At 31.4% G+C, this 21,096-nt stretch overlaps 1 protein-coding gene across 1 annotated transcript in view; it reads right to left on the bottom strand.

Annotated features, from left to right (window-relative positions):
* Nsun2 (tRNA (cytosine(34)-C(5))-methyltransferase Nsun2) overlaps nucleotides 1-21,096 on the bottom strand; it is a 70,063-nt gene that overhangs the window by 23,718 nt on the left and 25,249 nt on the right. The window contains exons 7-9 of the mRNA XM_075360638.1: nucleotides 13,064-13,193; nucleotides 9,245-9,375; nucleotides 885-1,086 (exon numbers count right to left, since the gene is read on the bottom strand). Of these exons, the coding sequence (XP_075216753.1) occupies nucleotides 885-1,086; nucleotides 9,245-9,375; nucleotides 13,064-13,193 (463 nt within the window). The remainder of the gene's footprint in view (nucleotides 1-884; nucleotides 1,087-9,244; nucleotides 9,376-13,063; nucleotides 13,194-21,096) is intronic.

The following is a 21,096-nucleotide window of genomic DNA, read 5'->3' as shown; positions in this document are numbered from 1 at the left end:
ACACCAAAATGAAACGACTAGCACTAGATAAGGAATCTTCAAGAGCTGCATCAAACCAGTCAAATGACTGCAGACAAAAAAAAAAGCATTCATTTAAGTGTTATACATTTATTATGTAGAAAAAAATAGTGGAGAAGAATGTTGCTTTAAATGATATAAAGTAGCTACATTATTAGAATATAAAAATTCAAAAGCCATTAGAAAAAAATATTCAAGAATGGAGAAAATTTTGGTTTTGGAAATATGTCTCATAGAGAGAATTTTGTCATTTTTGAAACTAAGTACTGTGTTCATTCAAGAAAGTGGATTATACGCCCTCATAAATTGTCCAAATAAACCAGATGCATTAAAGTTATAAGACTGGGTAAGTAGTGAAGTTTTTCCTGAGATTATAATTCAAACGTCAATATATTTTGATATATAATCTTTTGGTCATTAATGTTGTTTTATTATAACAGATCGATTTTAATAAACAACTGATGGGAAAAAATGTATAAAAACAGCAATCACATATTGCAGCTGAAAAATAACATGAATAAAATTTACAATAAGCCCACTGAGATGTAAACCAAAGTGAATGCAATGATAAATGATACAACAAGACATACATTCAATCTGTAAAATACAAAGTATGAACCAAGCTTCTATATACTTCAATTCATTTTAGTTTGTCTCTTCATCAGGCAACTTAGCGGTTATCTCAATCCACACTTGATGATCCCTATTCGGATAAGGGTGTAGTCATTTATTGAAAATAATTACCTAATATTAGGAGTGGTACTTCAATTTTGATCTTTTTGGGGAGAGTTCACTGTACATACATATAATTTTATATTAATGCAGGTCAGCGACAATATAAACATGAGAAAAATTTCAATACTCACCATCTATGAAGGTTAAATTTTGGAGCATCTTCTTTAGATGGTGGAAACAGTGGAGGACTAACTTGACTTTGCCATTTCACAGATACATCTTCATAACTATTGTAAAGACTCATATCACGTGATCCTGGATACCAATGCGATACACCTGGACATGACTTTATTCCAGGTAACTGGGAATTAACATCTATTAATTGTAATGAACCTAAAAACAAGAAAAAAATTTAATTTTTTAATTATAAAAAATTAATATAACAAAAATGAAAAATAAAAATTCAAATTACATAATTCTTTCTTGATCAGCACTTTAATAATTTAAATATGAACCACATAAAATCAATGTAATAAAAGTACTAACTACACAGTAATGTTTTGCAAGAATTTATACTACATATCTAAGAAAGAAAGTAATCTCTAGATTATGTTGTAAGAAGTAATTCCTTATTTCTTCTACATGAACCCAATCATTTCACGCATAATCACCTTTCAACCACTTTTGGGCTGTTTAAAGGGATATCACAAAATATTTCTTAAGCTTTTATATGCATTTTATTTATGTTTGGTCTTTGTTATTTACAAGAGCACAACAATTTCAGATCTTTTTTTTATTAAATAGCAGTTTATTATGTAATGATTTCAAATAGTACTTGAGATGTTAGTAGTTATTTAAGATTTTTTTTATTGCAGCATTCACATATGACTTCATTCAGGTAGTGAATATAGCTTTATCACATCTTATTACGGAATTGAATGAATTATTGTTTCCAGTATATTTTTCCACATTGAGTCACCTAAGCATCATCGTGATTTTCAGTTTCAAAGTGTTTTCTCCTTTCCATCAATTTCCTGCCCCATAACATTTCTCACAATCCCCATAAAATTTTTCATTTTTCTATGTGCATACAAGTTTGGAAATAACAAAATGATATCTATGGTTCACCTTTACAAGCTGATAACCTTCCACTCAATGTAGTTATTGAATAAAGGTGCCATAATCAGAATAAACCTACCTTGATATAATTTTTTATTGATATAAAACTCAGGGCAGATACAAATACAGTAATTGCAAAAAAAACAAAGAATTTTCCAGGTCTTTTAAATATCCATTGCTTAACAATGCATATGCTATGTAGAAGCATACGGTTGGTACTGTTTTTTTTTTTTCATTAAGATAACAGACTATTGTTTACATCTGTAATTTTACCAGGACCTTAAATAACTACAGTTTCATTACATCTGCTGTTCTTTCAAACCTGAATAAACCTCTTTTTAACAATTATTCTAGTTTACCACATCTGTTCGGTCATATCAAATTAACGCTTAATCATTTTATTGAAAATTCATGTGACTACTAAATAAACACACAGCATGTTGCAAGAACAATCTAGAGTACAGCAGCCAATTTCCAACTTGCAAACTAATGTAGTGCAACATGTACAGTTATACCATCAGAAAACCACATTATGTATATTGTCTATAAATGCCTGTAAATTTTGTTGACGTTGTTTATTAAAAAAAAAAAACCTTATTGTCTCTTCTTCAAAGTTCAACCTGTCACAAAGTTTATTTTTTAACACAATTCACGAATGGAAAACATTTTAGAGCTGTACTCAAAATAACTACACAACAAACAATAAAGGGAAGAAAACTTACCTCACTGTTTATAGATAAGATACAAGGTAAGTAAGTCGGACAATAAATGATAAATATTCAAGAAATTTTGTTTAGTAACATTACATTTAAAAAAAAAATAAAGCCTATTATTCAATAATAGAACATTGAAAAGGTCTGACACAGACCACGAAAACTTACAGACAAAAAATCTCTAAACAGTACCCATGTAATGAACAAGAAATATAGACTTCTATAATGCAATTATTAACATAATCAGGAAACTCACAATGCTAATGATCCTCATTATACTAAACTCTGCCAATGGGTTTACGTAATGTTAATGGGTAAAATAATATTTTATATTTTTTTCCCAGCTCAGATAATTAAGATGGGGCAGCTTAATTTGTCAGTGATATTGTTAATGTATGTAGTTATTTCTTTCTGGCAAATTTTACTTATTTTTTCAAAGTGTCCACTTTGCCTTCACAGTTTCTTGTAACTATTTCAAGTTTATCTTTCTTTCTTTTTTAAATATTATTTTTTGTGTTCTTTTGAAATATAAAAAGGTGAGTATATTACAATATTTTACTTTTTTTCAGTGAGCAATATTACACTGAAATTTTGTTTATTGTTTGTCTAAATACGTGAGTATATACATCATATTCACACAGAAAATACAAAAGGATTTTATAACATTACATTTAGGTAAGGTAATTTCTTACAAATACTCTAAAAATAATATTTTTATGTTGGGTTTTTAAAAAAAAATCAAATTTACTTGGTAATATTTAGTCAAACGGAAAGATGTCAATGTAGAGGTTGTTAAAAAATTTATTTCTGTTGTTTTAAATATGTGTCCAATTGTTAAAAAATCATACAAAGGTTACTGGGAAACTCGTTCATCTCAAAAAGTTCCATTCTTCTCTGAAACCATGTTTTCGATGCAGTATGAACTGATTAGTAGGCTGTTGCATGTTAGTCCAATAGCAAATGTTGATAGAGGGGAGCTAGGATATGATACTTGGCATAAAGTCAGGGCTTATTTAGACAATCTAAATGATACATTCAAGCTTTATTATAAGCCTACTCAGAATATATGTATTGATGAAAGCCTTATTGGAATGAAAAAACAATTTCTGCACATCCAATACATGCTCAACAAGAGACATTGTTGTTTTGGAATTAAAAAATTAGAACTTAGCGACAGCAAATCATCATATGTAATGCATGTAGAGCTCAGTAATGGGAAAGTGTTTCCTGTAAATAATTATGATTCAGTAGGTTATAAGGTAGTATCTTCAACAGAAAACGAATATACTTGGAAATGTATACCATTTATTTAATAACTGGTATACTGAACTTCTCCTAGCAGATATAACTAGAAATAAAACATACAATACCGGTACTATTAGGAAAAATTAAAAACTTTTACCTGATTTACTAGTTAGTAAAGCATTTAAAGAAAAAGAAACAGTATACGTTAGAAAAAATAATGTGTTACTGGTAGGTTTCAAAGAAAAAAATACTGTATACTGCCTGATGACTTCTTGTCACGCTCAAAACAAGATGGTTAAAAGCAAAGGCAAACAGGAATCATGAAACCTGGTCTAATACATGTATACAGTCAAAATATGGGAGTTGTCAATTGTAATGATAAAAGCATTTATCATTACTCATGTATGTAATAGGTCAACCCAGAGATACTGGAAAATTTTTTTTATAAATCTTTTGGATATTACAGTTTACAATGCATTTTTATTATACAAAGTAAATACTGGCAAAGCATTCAGTAGAAAAGAATTTATGTTACCAGTAATTGAAGACCTACTTATAGCAATGATCAGCCTCCAGTGGTACTAATGCCTGGTCCAAGTAAAGATGACATGAATCATAGACTTGAACATCTACCTACCCCCTACCAACCAAGAATGGTTACGTGCTGTATGTGGCCCTACAAAAAAATGGAGTAGATCACATTATTGGTGTCCACGATAACTTGCTATCACAAGCTAGAGCATTATTATAGGTCTCTGCAGAGGTATAAAAAGGAAGAAGGATTCAAAGTAATATATCAGACTAATTTTGGGCATGGGACAATGCATAAAAAATTTCACATTTATTAACAGTGCTTAGTAATTAGTTAAATTTTTTTTTGTACTCATATCTACATAAAATCAATCTCTTAAATATTTTTAATCATAACCTACTTTTTTAAAGACAAATTTTAAACAAGGTTCAATAGTTCAAGGTTCATACAGTTTGAACAAGTGGGGATAAATGTATCCCCACTTGTTCATGGGGAATTTCATGTGCAATTAGAAATCTAATTGCACATTAGATTTCTAATGTGCAATTAAAAACATTACTTCCACAAGAAAGAACTGATACTCCTGTGATACCTTAATGGATCCAATGTCAGACTTAAAAATTTTAAAACATGAACCCAGAAAATCAACTTATGAAAACCACGAACCTCAGAAACTCCTGATTCTTTTAGACCCTTGCCAGACTTACAAAGAACAGTCTAATAGCATTTGAACAGATGATAATACTGAAGAGCGGCAAAATATTTCTCCAATCAGATGATTTTGGTAGTGATAATGGATAACAATTCGGAAGAGGAAGGTATAGAACCACCACAACAAAACTGTTAGATGAGAGTATGGCTAAACCTTTTGGATTTTCAAAATCAGCCAGACATAAAAGCAACTTAGATGTTGGTGAACTGATAAGATTTTTTTTATATAGTTTTCAAAAGTTGGTTTTTTGTACCTATCAATTAATGCTAATAATGAATTTGGAGATACATTAAAATAAGAATCATCTACTCCTTAAATTAGAATGAAAAAATGGAAATCCAATGGGGTAGGGAAAATTTTTAAAAGGTTAGGTCTTTTGTTCGCCATGGCATCCATTTCTCATTTTACATTGAAGTAGTAATGGAATACAAAATTTCTTTTGGTATTCAAAGTCAGGTCTTGCATGAGCAGAGATAAATTTTATAATATGCTTGCAAATTTAGACTTTATTTTATTAATTTTTGGCAAATATAATTTTTAAAAAGCAACAGAATAAAGAAAGGAATTGATGGAGTTTCTTTAAACAAGCACATGCTTTATAAAAATCATTTAAAAAGGTAACAGGTATACTCCTTAATTTTGCTGCTTAAGATAACTTCGTCGTTGTTTTGAATATTATAACCTAGACACCTGTAACCAATTCTGTCAGAACAGAAAGAAAGTTGGTAAAGCAAAAAAGTTGATTAAATCGGATATTTATTCTCCCCTGATAAATAGCTTACTGCAACATATTCTTACTAATTCAGAAAATGTTTGTTTACTTAATATGTGATATACTTTTGATTATTGTTTATTTTTCATATGCTGCCTTCTGGTGTAGTTCCTCCATTTTTATGGATTTAGGTTGTGTTCCTTGTAATAAATTCAATTACTGTACTTCAGTTTCTATTTCTGCTCCTCACATTTTTCTTTATTTTCTTCTTCTATATTAATCTGATTTTTACTTGTAATGACTTCAATAATTCCACCGTTCATAATCTCATTTTCTAATTTTCCATCACTGCACATTCATGTACACAAGATTTCATCAAAAAGTATCCAACCTTATTTTTTATTGTGGTAAACAGTTGTAGTGTGGGAGGGGAACCATCGTGGAATGTGACCTTTACTCATACTGGTTGTATATTGTGCTGTTTTATTGTCATTGCAGCCAGTCACTGCCTAGCAGCCGTGAAAGTATAACAAGAGTAGTGATTATGTTTTTGTTGCCATTCAAATGATCAACAGGTTGGGCAAAAAATCTGCATTAAATTACATCAGAAATTTGATGACATGCAAATAAAGACATCCCAACCCCATAGAGGGAAGACACCCACCTTGGTATGATACTGGTCGCCACACCACCCCCTTCATTCAAAGCCCTGAGGGACTTTACCGGAGGTTGTCTTTAGATCTTCTAACTGATTACACCTCACAGTCATCAGGCAGGCCTTGGTCGGGATGCCACCAATGTAAATGCCTCGGCAGACATTTGCATCAGTAAAATACAAATCACATTTCACCTTCACATCATAGGCCTCAAACAGCTTGACTAAAGCTGCAGAAGCGCGAACACAGCGCTTAGTAAAGATTTGACAACACTGTTCGTGACTGTGAATGTCTCACAGAACGAAAGAGTTTAAAATTAAATTAGTACTACACTCATACCAATCAAAATTATGTTTTACAACATAGAAATTCAGACCTACACCCAATTAAGTCGACCAATTTAGGTTACCTAACACAGAAAATGCAACCTTATTCTGGTCCAGGCAGGAGTCAGGGACAAACCCTGCAGCCCCCTGGTCCCATCATGGTGTCTCGTGTGGCATTGCCAAGTCATGATCAGGACCGCCACTAGTGGAGGGAAACCACATCCCAGCAGTACAGCCACCCCCAGCAGTGGGAGCCCAAATTGATCACAAACAATTGCCAATATAACCATGGCACGATGCCAATGCTCCTACCTCCAACCAATCCAATGCCTAAGCCGGAACCCTAGCCACCCAGGATCTTACCACGATCGAGTACCTCGATTAAACTACCTTTGCAGACCTACACACTGCAAGGGCACAAAGAAAACCAACCACTATAGATCATTCCTTGTGAATCATTCAGTTGATACGGAGATCCAGAAAGGAATGTATTCACTCAAGTTCTGTAACAGCTCGTGAATGTTTGACCTTGTATCAGGGACAGATGTAGAGGACATGGTCCACTGTATGACCTTGTATCAGGGACAGATGTAGAGGACATGTGGACATGTAGGTCCACTCTATCATCAGTCCCGCAATCTGGGCATTGACTCAAATCCACCAAATGAAACCTAGCCAAACTCACCCGAAAGGTACCATGCCCAGAGAGAAACTATGCGATATACTGATTGGGGGAGACCCATATAATTGCACCTAAATTAGACACTGTAGGAAATATACCGTGCGTGTAGCGACCTGTAGGGGATTCGTCCCACCTGACCTGCCAAGACGCAAGACCCCAGTCTTCAATCTTCTGCTTTCGCTCTGAGCTCAATAGGTTATTTATTTTGGAAATATAGCGTTCTCGTGGGAGGCAGTCTGCTACAACACAGACTGCCTCCCACGAGACTGTTCTGTAACTGCCTATAACAGCCGGCAAGAGGAGTCGCTGGGCCTGCAGCAAAATGTTCGCACAATACCTAAAAACCATGCGGCGAGCCCAGATAGGCACAGCATACAGTACAATAGCTTCGCTGACACCTTTGTAAAGGATACGCATGGTAGGATAATTCAACCCCAATCGGGATGAATGACCCTACGGATTCCATAAAAAGCATCAGTGGCCTTTTTGCTACATAATGTAGATGTTCCTTGCAAATAGAGACAATAAGATGATTTAAACAGCATTTGATGATGAAACTTTAATTTGGTATTGCTGTTTCTAAAATGGCCGAATGTCTGCCAAAATTGGCAAACTTTTTTGGCAGACCTTCCAGCAGCAAAAATCCCCCAAAAATTGAGAAACTTCAACAGATGGTGATGAATGATCTTTGAATAACAATTAAAACGCTTGAAAATGAAGTAGGAAATTTATTTGGCTAGGTGCAATTAATTTAATGTATTACATAGCACCAAAATTTGTTCCTAAACTTTTCACTCATGAATAAAAGGAAAACAGACTGGAAGTTTGGGAACACATAATGGAATGTGTCAATGGTGATTCTGATTTTGTGAAAAAAAAAAGTACAGCTACGGGTTCAACAAAATAGGCTATTCAGGTCTGAAAAGTATATGTGGGGTCTACGGCTATGACTGATTCAAAGGCACAGTCTTCGCATGGATATACTCCAAGTTCTGCGCACACCAAAAGAAGGTCAGGCAATCATAAAGCAATGTAAAAGTCATGCTGACAGTCTTTTTTGATAGGCAAGGCTTGTTTCATCGTGAATATCATCATCAAAGGCAAACTCTCAATAAAGAGTACTACATATTTATGATTTATATTGTTGGCTAAGGACTATAACTTTGGGAAAATGATAATTTGAAAATGCATCACAACAATGCTCCAGCCCATGCATCACAGCTTATCCAGAGATTGTTGATAAAACAAGGGATTGAACAATTCAGGAGGCTCCTTACCAAATATGGCTCCCTGCTATTTTCAGCTCTTTCTTAAGTTTAAAATTCTGCTTAAAGAAAAGAGACTTGAAGAAGAGAAGGAATCATAAGAAATATACAAGAGATTTATGGTGCTCACTAAAAATGACTGAAAAATTCTTCCAACAATGGAAACATCACTGGGATAAGTGTGTCACTGAACTAAATAGGTTGTGTATTTTTGTTTTTATGAGTCAACATTGGATACTTTTTTATCACACCTTGTACATCTTATTCTTATTTAACATTAATCACTTGGAAAATCTACAATCCCAATTTCTTCCTAACCAGGATTTTTAGTTTCATCTACAAAATAACTGGAATTTTCTTCTTTTAACATCTTTTTCCAGCAGATCTGCTATTTGCACCATCTGCGTACACATACTATTTAATGGTATTAAAATATTACTATAAGTATATTATTTAATAGTGTTACTATTTAATTTTTTAATAGTAAACATTTTGTTTATGTACTTTTCTAACTCAATAAATTGGACAACTAGGTAGATAACTAAATAAACACTTCTTTAAATTTCACTATAATAGAAGGAATTCTTACCTTCAGCTTCAACTAAGACACGGTGAATAACAGCTTCATCTTCTATCGGATTGAATGAACACGTTGAGTAAACTACTTTACCACCAACAGCCAACATTTCAACTCCTCTACGTAAAATTCTGATTTGGATACTACAGAAATAAATAAAAAATAAAAAGAGAAATTACAACTTTTTAAAAATTCTATTAAATATCTATTTCTACTAAAAGATTATATTAATTTTTTGCTTAAAACTATATGTATCAATCTTTCTTACATCTATAATGCATGTGAAACATGTTACATTCTGCCATCATTAAGTGCTAAATGTGATACGTTAATCTAATAATTGCTTGACTTTATTAATTCAACTTTAGAGTATATGATTAGCAACACATAAGGAGATTTCCTAGGAGAGATTTGTGTAGCTTTAAGAGATTTCCTAGAAGATTTGTGCAGCTTTTATGTAATGGTAAAATATATTCTTCCATTGTACTTTGCATTTTTTATGTATCTATAACTTTATAACATTTTTTAAAGGATGTTTTAAGCAAAAGCTTAATACAATTTGTTAAATGATAATACAAGATTTTAATGCTTTTTGTGTACTGTTGTGTACTAAGCCATTGTGGTCTGTTGGTGCTTTCCTGTTCTATTAGGAATGGACAGGCAATTTTCCTACATGCATTTGCAATATTTCACAATAAGTGATACTTTTAAGAAATTGATATTACTTAGATACATAATAATATAATTAATCTACTCTGTTTATTGCTACATAAAATAATTTAATTAAACATTTTTAAAACATATCTTACATAATTTTCAAGTATAATAGGTCAAAGTTACCCTTTAAGCGTATACATAAAGATTGGATTTCATGAATAAAATGATTTAGCTAGTGACAGAAATACATCCTTCCACTTTTTATAACATATAAATCTTAGTTTACCAAGCACTAAGGAGTTAGATAAACCTGTTCAATTATTTTTGCTATTCTCATATATATATATATATATATATATTCCCCTCTGTACCAATTATGTCAAAGACAAAAGTTTTCAACAGTACCAACAGTACAGAATTCAATAATGCCTCTTACCTTATGCTTATTGTTTTTCCATTTTAAGAGTGCTTTCGAGGGTTTCCTTCATCGTCAGTTAATAAAACTTTTTAAAATCACACATTAAACTCAAAAACATTAAAACTGTCATATATTATATAAATATATAGTCAAAAAATTAAAATAAAATATTTCATGTGGCCAGCCACACATACAGTTACTGTGTGTGTGGCTGGCCAAATAAGTGAGGTGGATTCAAAGTGACATTTACAACAATACGTCACAGTGTACTATTCAGGAAATGAAAAAGAAATAATGTAGGAATCATTCATAGAGAAATAAAACTACATCAATGGAAAACCAAATAAATGTTCTTCATGATGATATTTAAAGTAGAAGCAGCCATCTTAAATCAAAATTTATGCAAATAATAAAGGATATGATTAAAAAAGCTGCGGGATTATATGAGCTGACAATAAACGTGAAAATAATAATTAACAGATTGTAAAACTTTCTTAAAATAGCCACGATTATAAACTCCAAAGAGCATAGTGCAGTTATCTGTCAAGTTTACAGGGCAGTGAAATTTTGGATTCAGAAATGATTAAAAAATATTGCTTAAATAGTTGTAGAAGAACAACATGGATTCAGGAAAGCGAGTCACAGAAGAGATGCAAATGGAGTATATGAATATTAGTGAAATGTATATAGAGAGAGGAAAAGGAATAATTATATATTTTTTAAATACATTTAAGCATTTGAAAATGTCAAATGAGGCAAGTTAATGGGAATATTAAGAAAATGGACAACCTTAAAGGAAATGGCAGCTATCAAAAATCAAAGGTTTTAGAGAATAGACATGGACATGGTGACAGGGTACTCTGCCCCAGGACAGATATCTATGAAAATTACAGCAAAACTCCCTCTCTATTCCCCCACACAATAACTATGGAAAAGATAAGTTCAAATAGAACAGAAATAACAGTTTATTGCCAACAACGCAAATAACACAAGAATGTCAATACATCTTTTGACAAAGAAAATAAGTAGTGATGTTTTATGAGAAAGAGATTTAACACTAGCCTCAACAACAAATACATGTTTATTCAAATAAATAAATAAAGCAATTATAAATTACATGAAAAATGAATGTAGTTTGATGTAAACTACAGCAATTAATATATTACATAATCTATATAAAAACAAAATGAAATTTTCTGCAAAAACTTATGGTTTTTAAAAATTTAATTTGCATAAATAAGTTAGTTAAACATGTTAAATTAAAATTGAAAAATAAATATTTATTGTTTGATTTAAATTAAAATTGTCAGCGAGTGTTGATTTTTTTTAATTTTTAGGCCCAGCAGCTGAATTCTGGGAAATATTGAATGCTACAGATGGCACATTACCAACTAGTGTACAGTAAATTCACTGATGAATAATTCTTCAAAATAAGTAATAGAATAATAAATATCTAATAGAATGGTCATTAACAACTCCTAATGGAATCATAATACTTCAGCATCTCATAAAGTAGCATTCTGGAAACTGTAGGGTGTGAAGTAAGATAAAATGCAAACAGTCATTGCATCATTAACGGAATGGTTGAACTGTAGTCAGAGCATTTAGTACAGTTCACTGCATGATGTTGGCTTTCTTTTTTTTTACTCTAATGACAAACTACTGTAAAAAGAACTTAACTAAGAATAAAACTTTGAAAAAGAAAGGTGGTCAAGGTACACAGTAACAAAATTATAATGTAATGTACTTATCAAACTTTATATTCTACATAGAAAACTTGTTTGACTGTGTCGGTACTTTCTGGAAACCAATATCAAGGAAAGAATTATTTATTTTTCTGTGTTGTAAAAATGAAAATACATCACAATTTTTCACTTGCACAACTTAGAAGTAACATCTCAGTAAAGTGAATCCTTAACAACCTAAAGCATCTTCTTTTTTCTGTTTAGCCTCCAGTAACTACCGTTTAGATAATTCTTCAGAGGATGAATGAGGATGATATGTATGAGTGTAAATGAAGTGTAGTCTTGTACATTCTCAGTTCGACCATTCCTGAGATGTGTGGTTAATTGAAACCCAACCACCAAAGAACACTGGTATCCACGATCTAGTATTCAAATCCATGTAAAAATATCTGGCTTTACTAGGACTTGAACGCTGTAACTCTCGACTTCCAAATCAGCTGACTTGGGAAGACGCGTTAACCACTAGACCAACCCAGTGGGTTAAACCTAAAGCGTCTAAAAAAAAAAAAAAATACCTCACATAGTAACACATTGGAGAACAAAAGGGAATGTAAGTAAAAAGTGATAAAGGCTCAAATTAAATACTCAAAACAAGAAATAGGTGCATAAAAAGAGATTAATGTTACTGTCATTAAGTGCAAATGTAATAGTAAATTCTGTTGAAGCCAAACTTTCTTATAGCAGTACAGTAATATAATTCATATTAAAGATATTGAAGAAATTGAAAATACATTGCAAGAATCTTTTATCAATATTTTTTTAAATCTTTGAACAGGAGAGTTAAAACAAAATTTCCTGATTCAGCCAAATGACAACTGAAAAATAAACAAAAGACTTGATAAATTAAATTTCAAATGTTTTGAAAATTAAATTAACGACCTTAATCAATTAAAATTTGTTAAATATTTTAATAAATGAATACAGAAAAACAAAATGAATTGAGGAAGTTAAAATACTAAATAAAATTATAAATAAACATCTCTAATTATCTGACTTAAACATCATACTTGCCCATGCAGATTATTTCCATTGGCAGTGTTCCATTTCAGCCAGATATCAGCATTCTTTCTTAGAGTACCATCACCAGTGCATGGTACATCACATAATACTCTATCAAATTTAAGGATCTCTTCTTCACCACCTAAAATCAAAATTAATTTATTTTAATAAAACCATTAATGCTGGACCAAATCAATCAATCATTGTTTCCATCTAATCAATATTAAAATGAAAATTTAAAAATGGATAAATAACATTAAATTATCCTTTTCAATTAATTGGTCTGTGGATCTGTTTATTTCTAACCTTACATACTGATACACACTTTACGCAGTGTTTTGTATCACAATTTTTAAATACGCTATCTTTTTGAGGCATGCTTTACAATACATAAATGTCTATTTTTCTTTATTTAATTTTTCAAATTATTTATTCTAAAATTCAACTGTGCACTACTATTAATTTCAACTTCATATAATTCAGCGCTAATATGTATCAAACTTTATTTTAGTTTCAACAAATGATTAAAATTTTCTAAATGGAAAAAATATAAACTTACAATAAAAAATATAAAGTTTACAATAAAAAATGTGCAGCAAGTACATAATATCTAATAAATTTATTTCAGAAAAAAAGGTTGAATGTTGTTGTTCAGTTTGACTGCACATACTATAATTAAATTTTTATAAATTCATAGGATGTTTTCTAAAATTTTTAGATGAAATCTAAGAGCGACATGTATTTCAACAATCACAACTAAATTTTTTGAACTACTTCTGAAAACCTCCAGCATAGCAAGTGACAATATCTGTCATATCAACAACTGTTTAAAGGTTAGAAAGGTTTAATAAAATAACAATTAAGTAGGAAAAAAATGAACGAAAAGCAGTTAAACAGAGAACTAAACAATTCTTCTTCTTCTTTGATCCCTTAATGAACATATGGGTGAGGGAGAGTTCAAAGCAGTACGTTTTTGTAGGTGCCACTGGAAAACCAATGTTTTCAACAGTAGTTGCGAGTTTTGCATCACATACATTTTAGTCTCTGGTATTTTAGGTCATCCTCAATTTGCTTGACCCATGTTTTCTTTGGTACAGTTAATTGGATCTTCCACAGTGCAGGTCGTTGTCTTCATAGGAGCGGCATGGAAGTTGGTATATGCATTCGGCACACGTGCCCAAACCACTGCAACCTGTGTTTTTGTATTTAGAGTTCAATTGTAGGTTGTTCATTACATCTGAGCTTGATTGTGTGATTTTGCAGACGATCACACAGTGATACACCTATTATTCGCCATAGGAACTGCATTTGGAATACTTCTAAATTGTTTAGGTCTTCTTTCAGTAGTGTCCATGTTTCTGATTCATATAGCAAGACTGCTAATATGAGTGGCCAGAACATTCGGATCATTGTCTTCAAGGTTACATTTGGTTTCCTTCATATGCACCAGTCCAATGTTTGGAAGGCAGCTGTTGCCTGGCCAATCCTGCCGTGGACCATGGATGATGACATCTTCTTTTCTTGGATTAAATCAACCTGCTCAATGTGTATTCCAGCCAGGTAAATAGCAGATGGTGAGCCATCTGCTATTATATCAGTTGTTAGAACCTTGGTTTCTTCAGCATTAACTTTGAGACCATATAGTTGTACTGCACTCGTAATGTCGTACAGGGTGTCTGTCGCTCGGCTTCATCATCTGCAAATATAGTGCTATCATTGGCAAACATTAGAGCTGACATATACCCATTTTCACAGTATTTCACCATACCGGCCAATGAAGGCTTTCCGCATAATTGCATCAATAACAGTACTGAATAGTAAGGGTGAGATGGCACAGCCTTGCCTTACACCTGTTTGTATTAGAAATTCATTAGACAGTTCATTACAGATGCATATGCGGCTGCTACAGCCATTGTACGTTTCTATGAGCAGTTGGATGAGTTTGGCAGGCATAAGTTCAGACTTGAGCGCCACCCATAGTGGTGGCCAATGGACACTGTCAAATACTACCTTGAAATCTATGAATACAATGACTATTCACTTCCCACAGCATATTTGCTCTTCCAAAATTTGTTTGAGAATGAAAATTTGATTACAGCAGCCTCTGTTTGGGTGAAGGCCAGCCTGTTCTTCTCTAGACAGTTGCTCTCTACGTTTCTGCAGTTGAGTTTGGACGATTCTCATAAAAACGTTTCTAGTTATTGATAGGAGACTTTATGCCACAGCAGATTTTGCATTTGCAACTGAAACCCTTCTTTAGTATCGATATAACAATTGCTTGTTTCCATGCTGTAGGAATTTTCTCTATATGCCATATTAGCTGTAGTAATGATTGTATGCGACTGACAAGAATATTGCCACCTGATTTTAGCACTTCAGCTGTTACTCCATCAATCCCAGGTGCTTTGTTGTTTTATCACCATTTTCACTTCATCTACTGTTAGTATAGTATCAGTGGCTTGGTCTTCCAGTCGTTCCAAAGTTAATGGGTTTGCTAGTGGGACAGGCAGTGGCTCACGGCTGTATAGGTCTTGGAAAAATTCTTCCTATCTGTGTAGTCATTAATAGGAAATCGAACAAAATTTCTATTGGCTTTCTGAATATTCTCATTAGTCTTAAACTTTTCACTTAGGCATCTAAGGGTTGTGCAGAGACATTTTCTGACCTGGTGTGATCTAATCATTTAGTATTTGTTAGCCGGTATCACACTTTATAACACCAGCACACTGACCACAGTTATCCGGCAGTGCTAGCACATCAGCTATAACCCTGGACGCAGTAGAATTATCTTGTACATTTGACTCACTTTCCACTGGGTTCATGCCCAATGGAAACTGGGTAAACCAGTTAATATAGGTGCACTTGGTTCATAAGGGTATAATATAGTATGATATGTTAAACTATTTTTATAATTAAGAATATTACAACATTTTTAGTAATTCAAAAAAATGTTTACTAGGGTCATTTATCCTATCCTCTCTAACCTTCAGATAGAGTATAAGGATGACAGTATTATAAAGGCTGTAGTAGATAGCACCACTTTCTGTTTTGATAATATTGAGTAACTGATCTTTCAATATGGTTAATAAAGTAAATTCAGTGGAATTGTTAGCACATAATTTTACTTTACGTAAGTTTTTGTTTTTACTTTAAAATTTTTTTTAATGATTTAATTTTTATCTATGTTTTAATTTTAATTGTTTATATTGCTGTCATATTATGTTGTTCACATATGTAAAAAAAAATTAATTTTAACTTAATTATTAATCTTTATAATTTTAAAGAATTTTTTTATATTTTAGGTCTTGTTTTGATATAATTTAAAATTTTTAATAAAGGTTTTAAATTTGTGTAAAGCTTTTAAAGTATAACTAAAATTTAATTTAAAAATTTTTAATTAGTTTAAAAATATTTTTAACATAAAATTATAAGTAAGTAGTATGATACCACGGGTTGCCAGTTTATGATGTTTTTTGAAATATATATGTAAATATAATGCAGCTGATGATGCGAATCAAGTTTACGAAAGCACTTCTGTTATGTAATGAAATAAGATGTCATCCTATTTCAATTATTCTGTACTTGGGGTTGATCTAATAAATATAAATTAATTTGTACTGTTACAGAGGATATATATAATATATATATATATATATATATTAATCCGATCAACCCAAGTACAGAATCAATAAAATAAAATAGGATGACACCTACCTTATTACAAAATACAAGCAAGAGTGCTTTCGCTAGTACCTTGCATCATCAGTTGCTCTACATAATTTTTCAAATCATTCGTTCCAAATTACACATAAAAATTAAAATTAAAAACCCTATACTATACATGAGATTTAAAATTGTTAAAAGACCCTTTTCAAATTAAATGAAAACAGAAACAAAACTAAAATTTTTTAAATTCAAAAATTTGAAATTGTAAATTAAAATAAAAAATTGCACATATATAAAAAATAAAGTCATTAATAAAATAAAATTAAAAGTCAAAATTAAAATCAATAATAAAAACAAAATAGAAATCCACGTAGACTAGTTAGCCTAAGTAATGTGACTACACAGTTACATAATATTAATTAATTTCATTTATTTAATGACTTCATATTTTATATATATGCAATTTTTAATTTTAATTTAAAATTTCAAATTTTTGAATTTAAAAAATTTTAGTTTTATTTCTGATTTCATTTAATTGGAAAAGGATCTTTTAACAATTTTAAATTTCACATATAGTATAGGTTTTTTAATTTTAATGTGTAATTTGGAACAAACGATTTGAAAAATTATATAGAGCAACTGATGATGTGAGGTACTCGCGAAAGCATTCTTGCTTGGATTATGGAATAAGGTAGGTGTCATCCTACTTTATTTATTTTGTACTTGGGTTGATTGGATTAATATAATTTGTATAATTCAGAGGAATATGATTCCCAAAAGGGTCGATTTTAGAAAAAAAAAAATATATTTTTATATATTCCACAAAACAAAAGCATGTTTTGCAAATGTTACGTCAAAATCAAAATTAATACAATTCTCCAACCAATTTAAAGAAAATAAAGAAATAAGATTAAAACCAATTTAAAAAAAGATGTGCCATATAGAATGATAAAATATATTCTTTAACATCCAATTTTTAATGTTTTCCAGGAGTATAATAAACACTGTAGAAGCTGCAAGATTGTATATACAAATTCATTATCAAAAATGTCCCCATTCATTTCCAACTGCATACTTCTTCCTTTAAAAAAAAAATCTAACTTCTTCTCAATGACAGTTAGCAGTGATATTAAAAAAAAAAAATATTCTTGCAATGATAACACAAACCAAGCTGCATAATAAAATATTTTTAAAAACTTAATTCAAAACATCTACATCTGTCTTGTGACCATCCCTCATGCAGTTTTATTAAACAAGTTCGTTCGGTTTGTCATTGCAAAGGTTTATATTTTTAAAGAGTATCAAGATAGGGAATATTTTCAGGATCAAATAACAGAAATCACCTATATATTTAATTGCATATTAATTGTCTAACTGCTGATTCCATGGTTTGCATTAAGAAAATGAAATTGTTACTTCTCAGTCCTTAAATTAATCTATTTAAATTTCAATACCTTAATCTGATATAAAGACTAATAAATGTTTCAGTTCAATAAGTGAATTATATAACTTACAATGTGAAAGCAATTTACGTAATCAAAAAAATCTATTATTTATATACAAATATTTTTATTTGTTTGATAGCATCTTTATTTCAATTCTTTGCATCAGAGTTAATAAATTTATTATATGTAAGCAAAAAATTGATACACCAAATGAATACGGATAAATCAATTTTGCTGAATTTTTAAAACATGCAATGTAAATATCTATAAAGATAATTCAAGGGTAAAATATTTATTTTAATCTCATTTTTTATTCTATACAAAATACAAATATCCCAATACAAGAAAAATAAATATTCTTAAAAACAAACTGAAACCCAATATTTTGTGTGAACACATTTTAAATAGTAAAACACATTAAAGTTATCTCATGAAGAAAATTACCTTATATTATGAACAAATATTACATACAATTTGAAGGCCTTCCTACTTTTAGCATAATACCAAAGGCATTAATACTTTTATAAACAACCACAACATTCTTCTACAACATACAGAACAGACAAATACAAATAACAAAAACACGTATAAAATAATATATTGGCATAGATGCCATATGATATTACAATACTGACCAAGTGAAAGTGAGATAACATAATGTGAATATAAATAACAAAATAAATACAATCATTATCTAGTGCTAGTCGTTTCATTTTAGTATACCCCCTACATCCTACATCCCTTAAAATTTGTTTTACATATTCCAAATGTTGCCTGCCTTCACAATTTTTTCCTTCTACCTGTCCCTCCAATATTAAAGTGACTATTCCACAGGTTCTACTCAGGTACTCCAATCATCCAAGTTTCACTTCTATATAAAGTTGTGCTCCAAACATATACTTTCAAAAATCTTTTCCTCCCGTTTAAATTACTTTTTGATGTAAACAAATTATCTTTTTTGTTCTTGTTTATTTTCATGCGGTACTTCTTCCATAGGACTTCATCCATGTCGTTCATTGTTTCTTCTAAATCCTTTTTATTCTCAGCTAGAATTACTATATCATCAGCAAACCATAGCATCTTCATCTTTTCACCTTGTACTGTTACTCCGGATCTAAATTGTTCTTTAACATCTTTAACTGCTAGTTCTATGTAAAAAATAAACGTAACGGGAATAGGGACTCCCTTTAACATTTTCCCTGATTCATCTGACACCTTTTCTTCAGGATTTTAAACCCCAATCTACATTTCATTATCACTAAATAATGGTTGATATCAATGTCTGCTCCAGGGTAAGCTTTGCAGTCGACAATTTAATTTCTAAATCTTTGCTTAACCATGATATAATCTATCTTTCTTTTCTTTTTCCTGTTTAGCCTTTGGTTATTACCTTTCAGATAATACTTCAGAGGATGAATGAGGATGATATGTACAAGTGTAAATGAAGTGCAGTCTTGTACAGTCTCAGTTTGACCATTTCTGAGATGTGTGATTAATAGAAACCCAACCACCACCAAAAACCAAAAAGATACCAGTGTTAATTGAATACTGGTATCCACGATGTAGTATTCAAATCCGTGTAAAAGTAACTGACTTTACTAGGAGTTGAAAGCTGGAACTCTCGAATTCCAAATCGGCTGATTTGAGAAGACGAGTTCACTACTAGACCAACCCAGTGGGTTTAAGATATAATCTATCCGATACCTTGCAGTATCAACTGGCTTTTTCCATGTGTATATGCTTCTATTATGATTTTTAAACTGGGTGTTGGCAATTACTAAATTATACTTTGTGCAAAATTCTGAAAGTCGGTCCCCTCTTTCATTCCTTTTGCCCGCCCGTATTTACCCACTATGTTTCCTTCCTTGCCTTTTCCAATGCTTGCATTCCAATCTCCAACTATTATTAAATTTTCATCCCCTTTTATGTGTTTAATTGCTTCATCAATTTCTTCTTATACTCACTACCTCATCATCATCATCATGGGCGCATACTTCAGTATGAACATTAAAAAAAACACAGTTGTAGGACTTTCCCATCATGTGGCTTTTTCTGATGCATAGCTTACACACACAACTTAATTTAAACTATTTATCATATTATTTAAATATAATATTTTTTTGTTTATTTAATTCAATGATTCCAACTAAAGCACGTGTGTATACCATATTTCATTCGTGTGGGTGTGGCGGCGGTAACAGCAGCCACTTTAAATACTTTTTTGCACTTTGAATATTATTCATTTATCTAATTCTACCGCTCACCTGTGACATCACAACATAGCAGGCGACTACAACAGCCGTAAGTCAGTGCTACACTAGCATTCCTTGTGGTGAGAGGGAGTACTATTGAGGCAGCATACACACTAAGCCGCTAGTTTATTTAGAACATTTTTTGGGGTGGTGGTGCGAGGTGTGAGGGGGTGCAAAAAGTTTTTAGTTAACAAATGTGCCTAAGAAAAGTAAGTCCTTAATTAGGTGAAATCTTGAGATACTGAGGGTGACCTTGCAGTAAAGCCTAACCCCTCGACCTTTTAAGTTGAAAATATAATGGCATCAATGCCTCATATATAGAAGTAATCTCACAAAGTTTGTTAAAAATCAGTCCAGTAGTTTTGGAGATATAAGGAGTGAAAGATCATACACACACGCACATACAAAGATCCAGAAAATTTTCATCCAGTTTTTTGGTTATTTGGGTTCCTTAGGTGTAAAAACATCAAGATCTGGTGAAAACCATGAGCTATAGTGGTAGATGGGAAAGTAAAAGTACATTTTTTGACCTCACTCTAACAAAAAGCAATTTAAAAATTAACAATTTCTAAATATAAACAAATTATAGACACATTCACAACACCTCAAGCCATTCTCATACAAACTCTTCACTGTTTACTAGCTGAATGTTACTTAAAAAATATACCTATGAATTATCTTA

The sequence above is a fragment of the Lycorma delicatula genome, chromosome 1, assembly GCF_047948215.1.
Source record: "Lycorma delicatula isolate Av1 chromosome 1, ASM4794821v1, whole genome shotgun sequence".
NCBI classification, from domain to species: Eukaryota; Metazoa; Arthropoda; class Insecta; order Hemiptera; family Fulgoridae; genus Lycorma; species Lycorma delicatula.
This window is presented reverse-complemented; position numbering and strand designations above follow the sequence as displayed.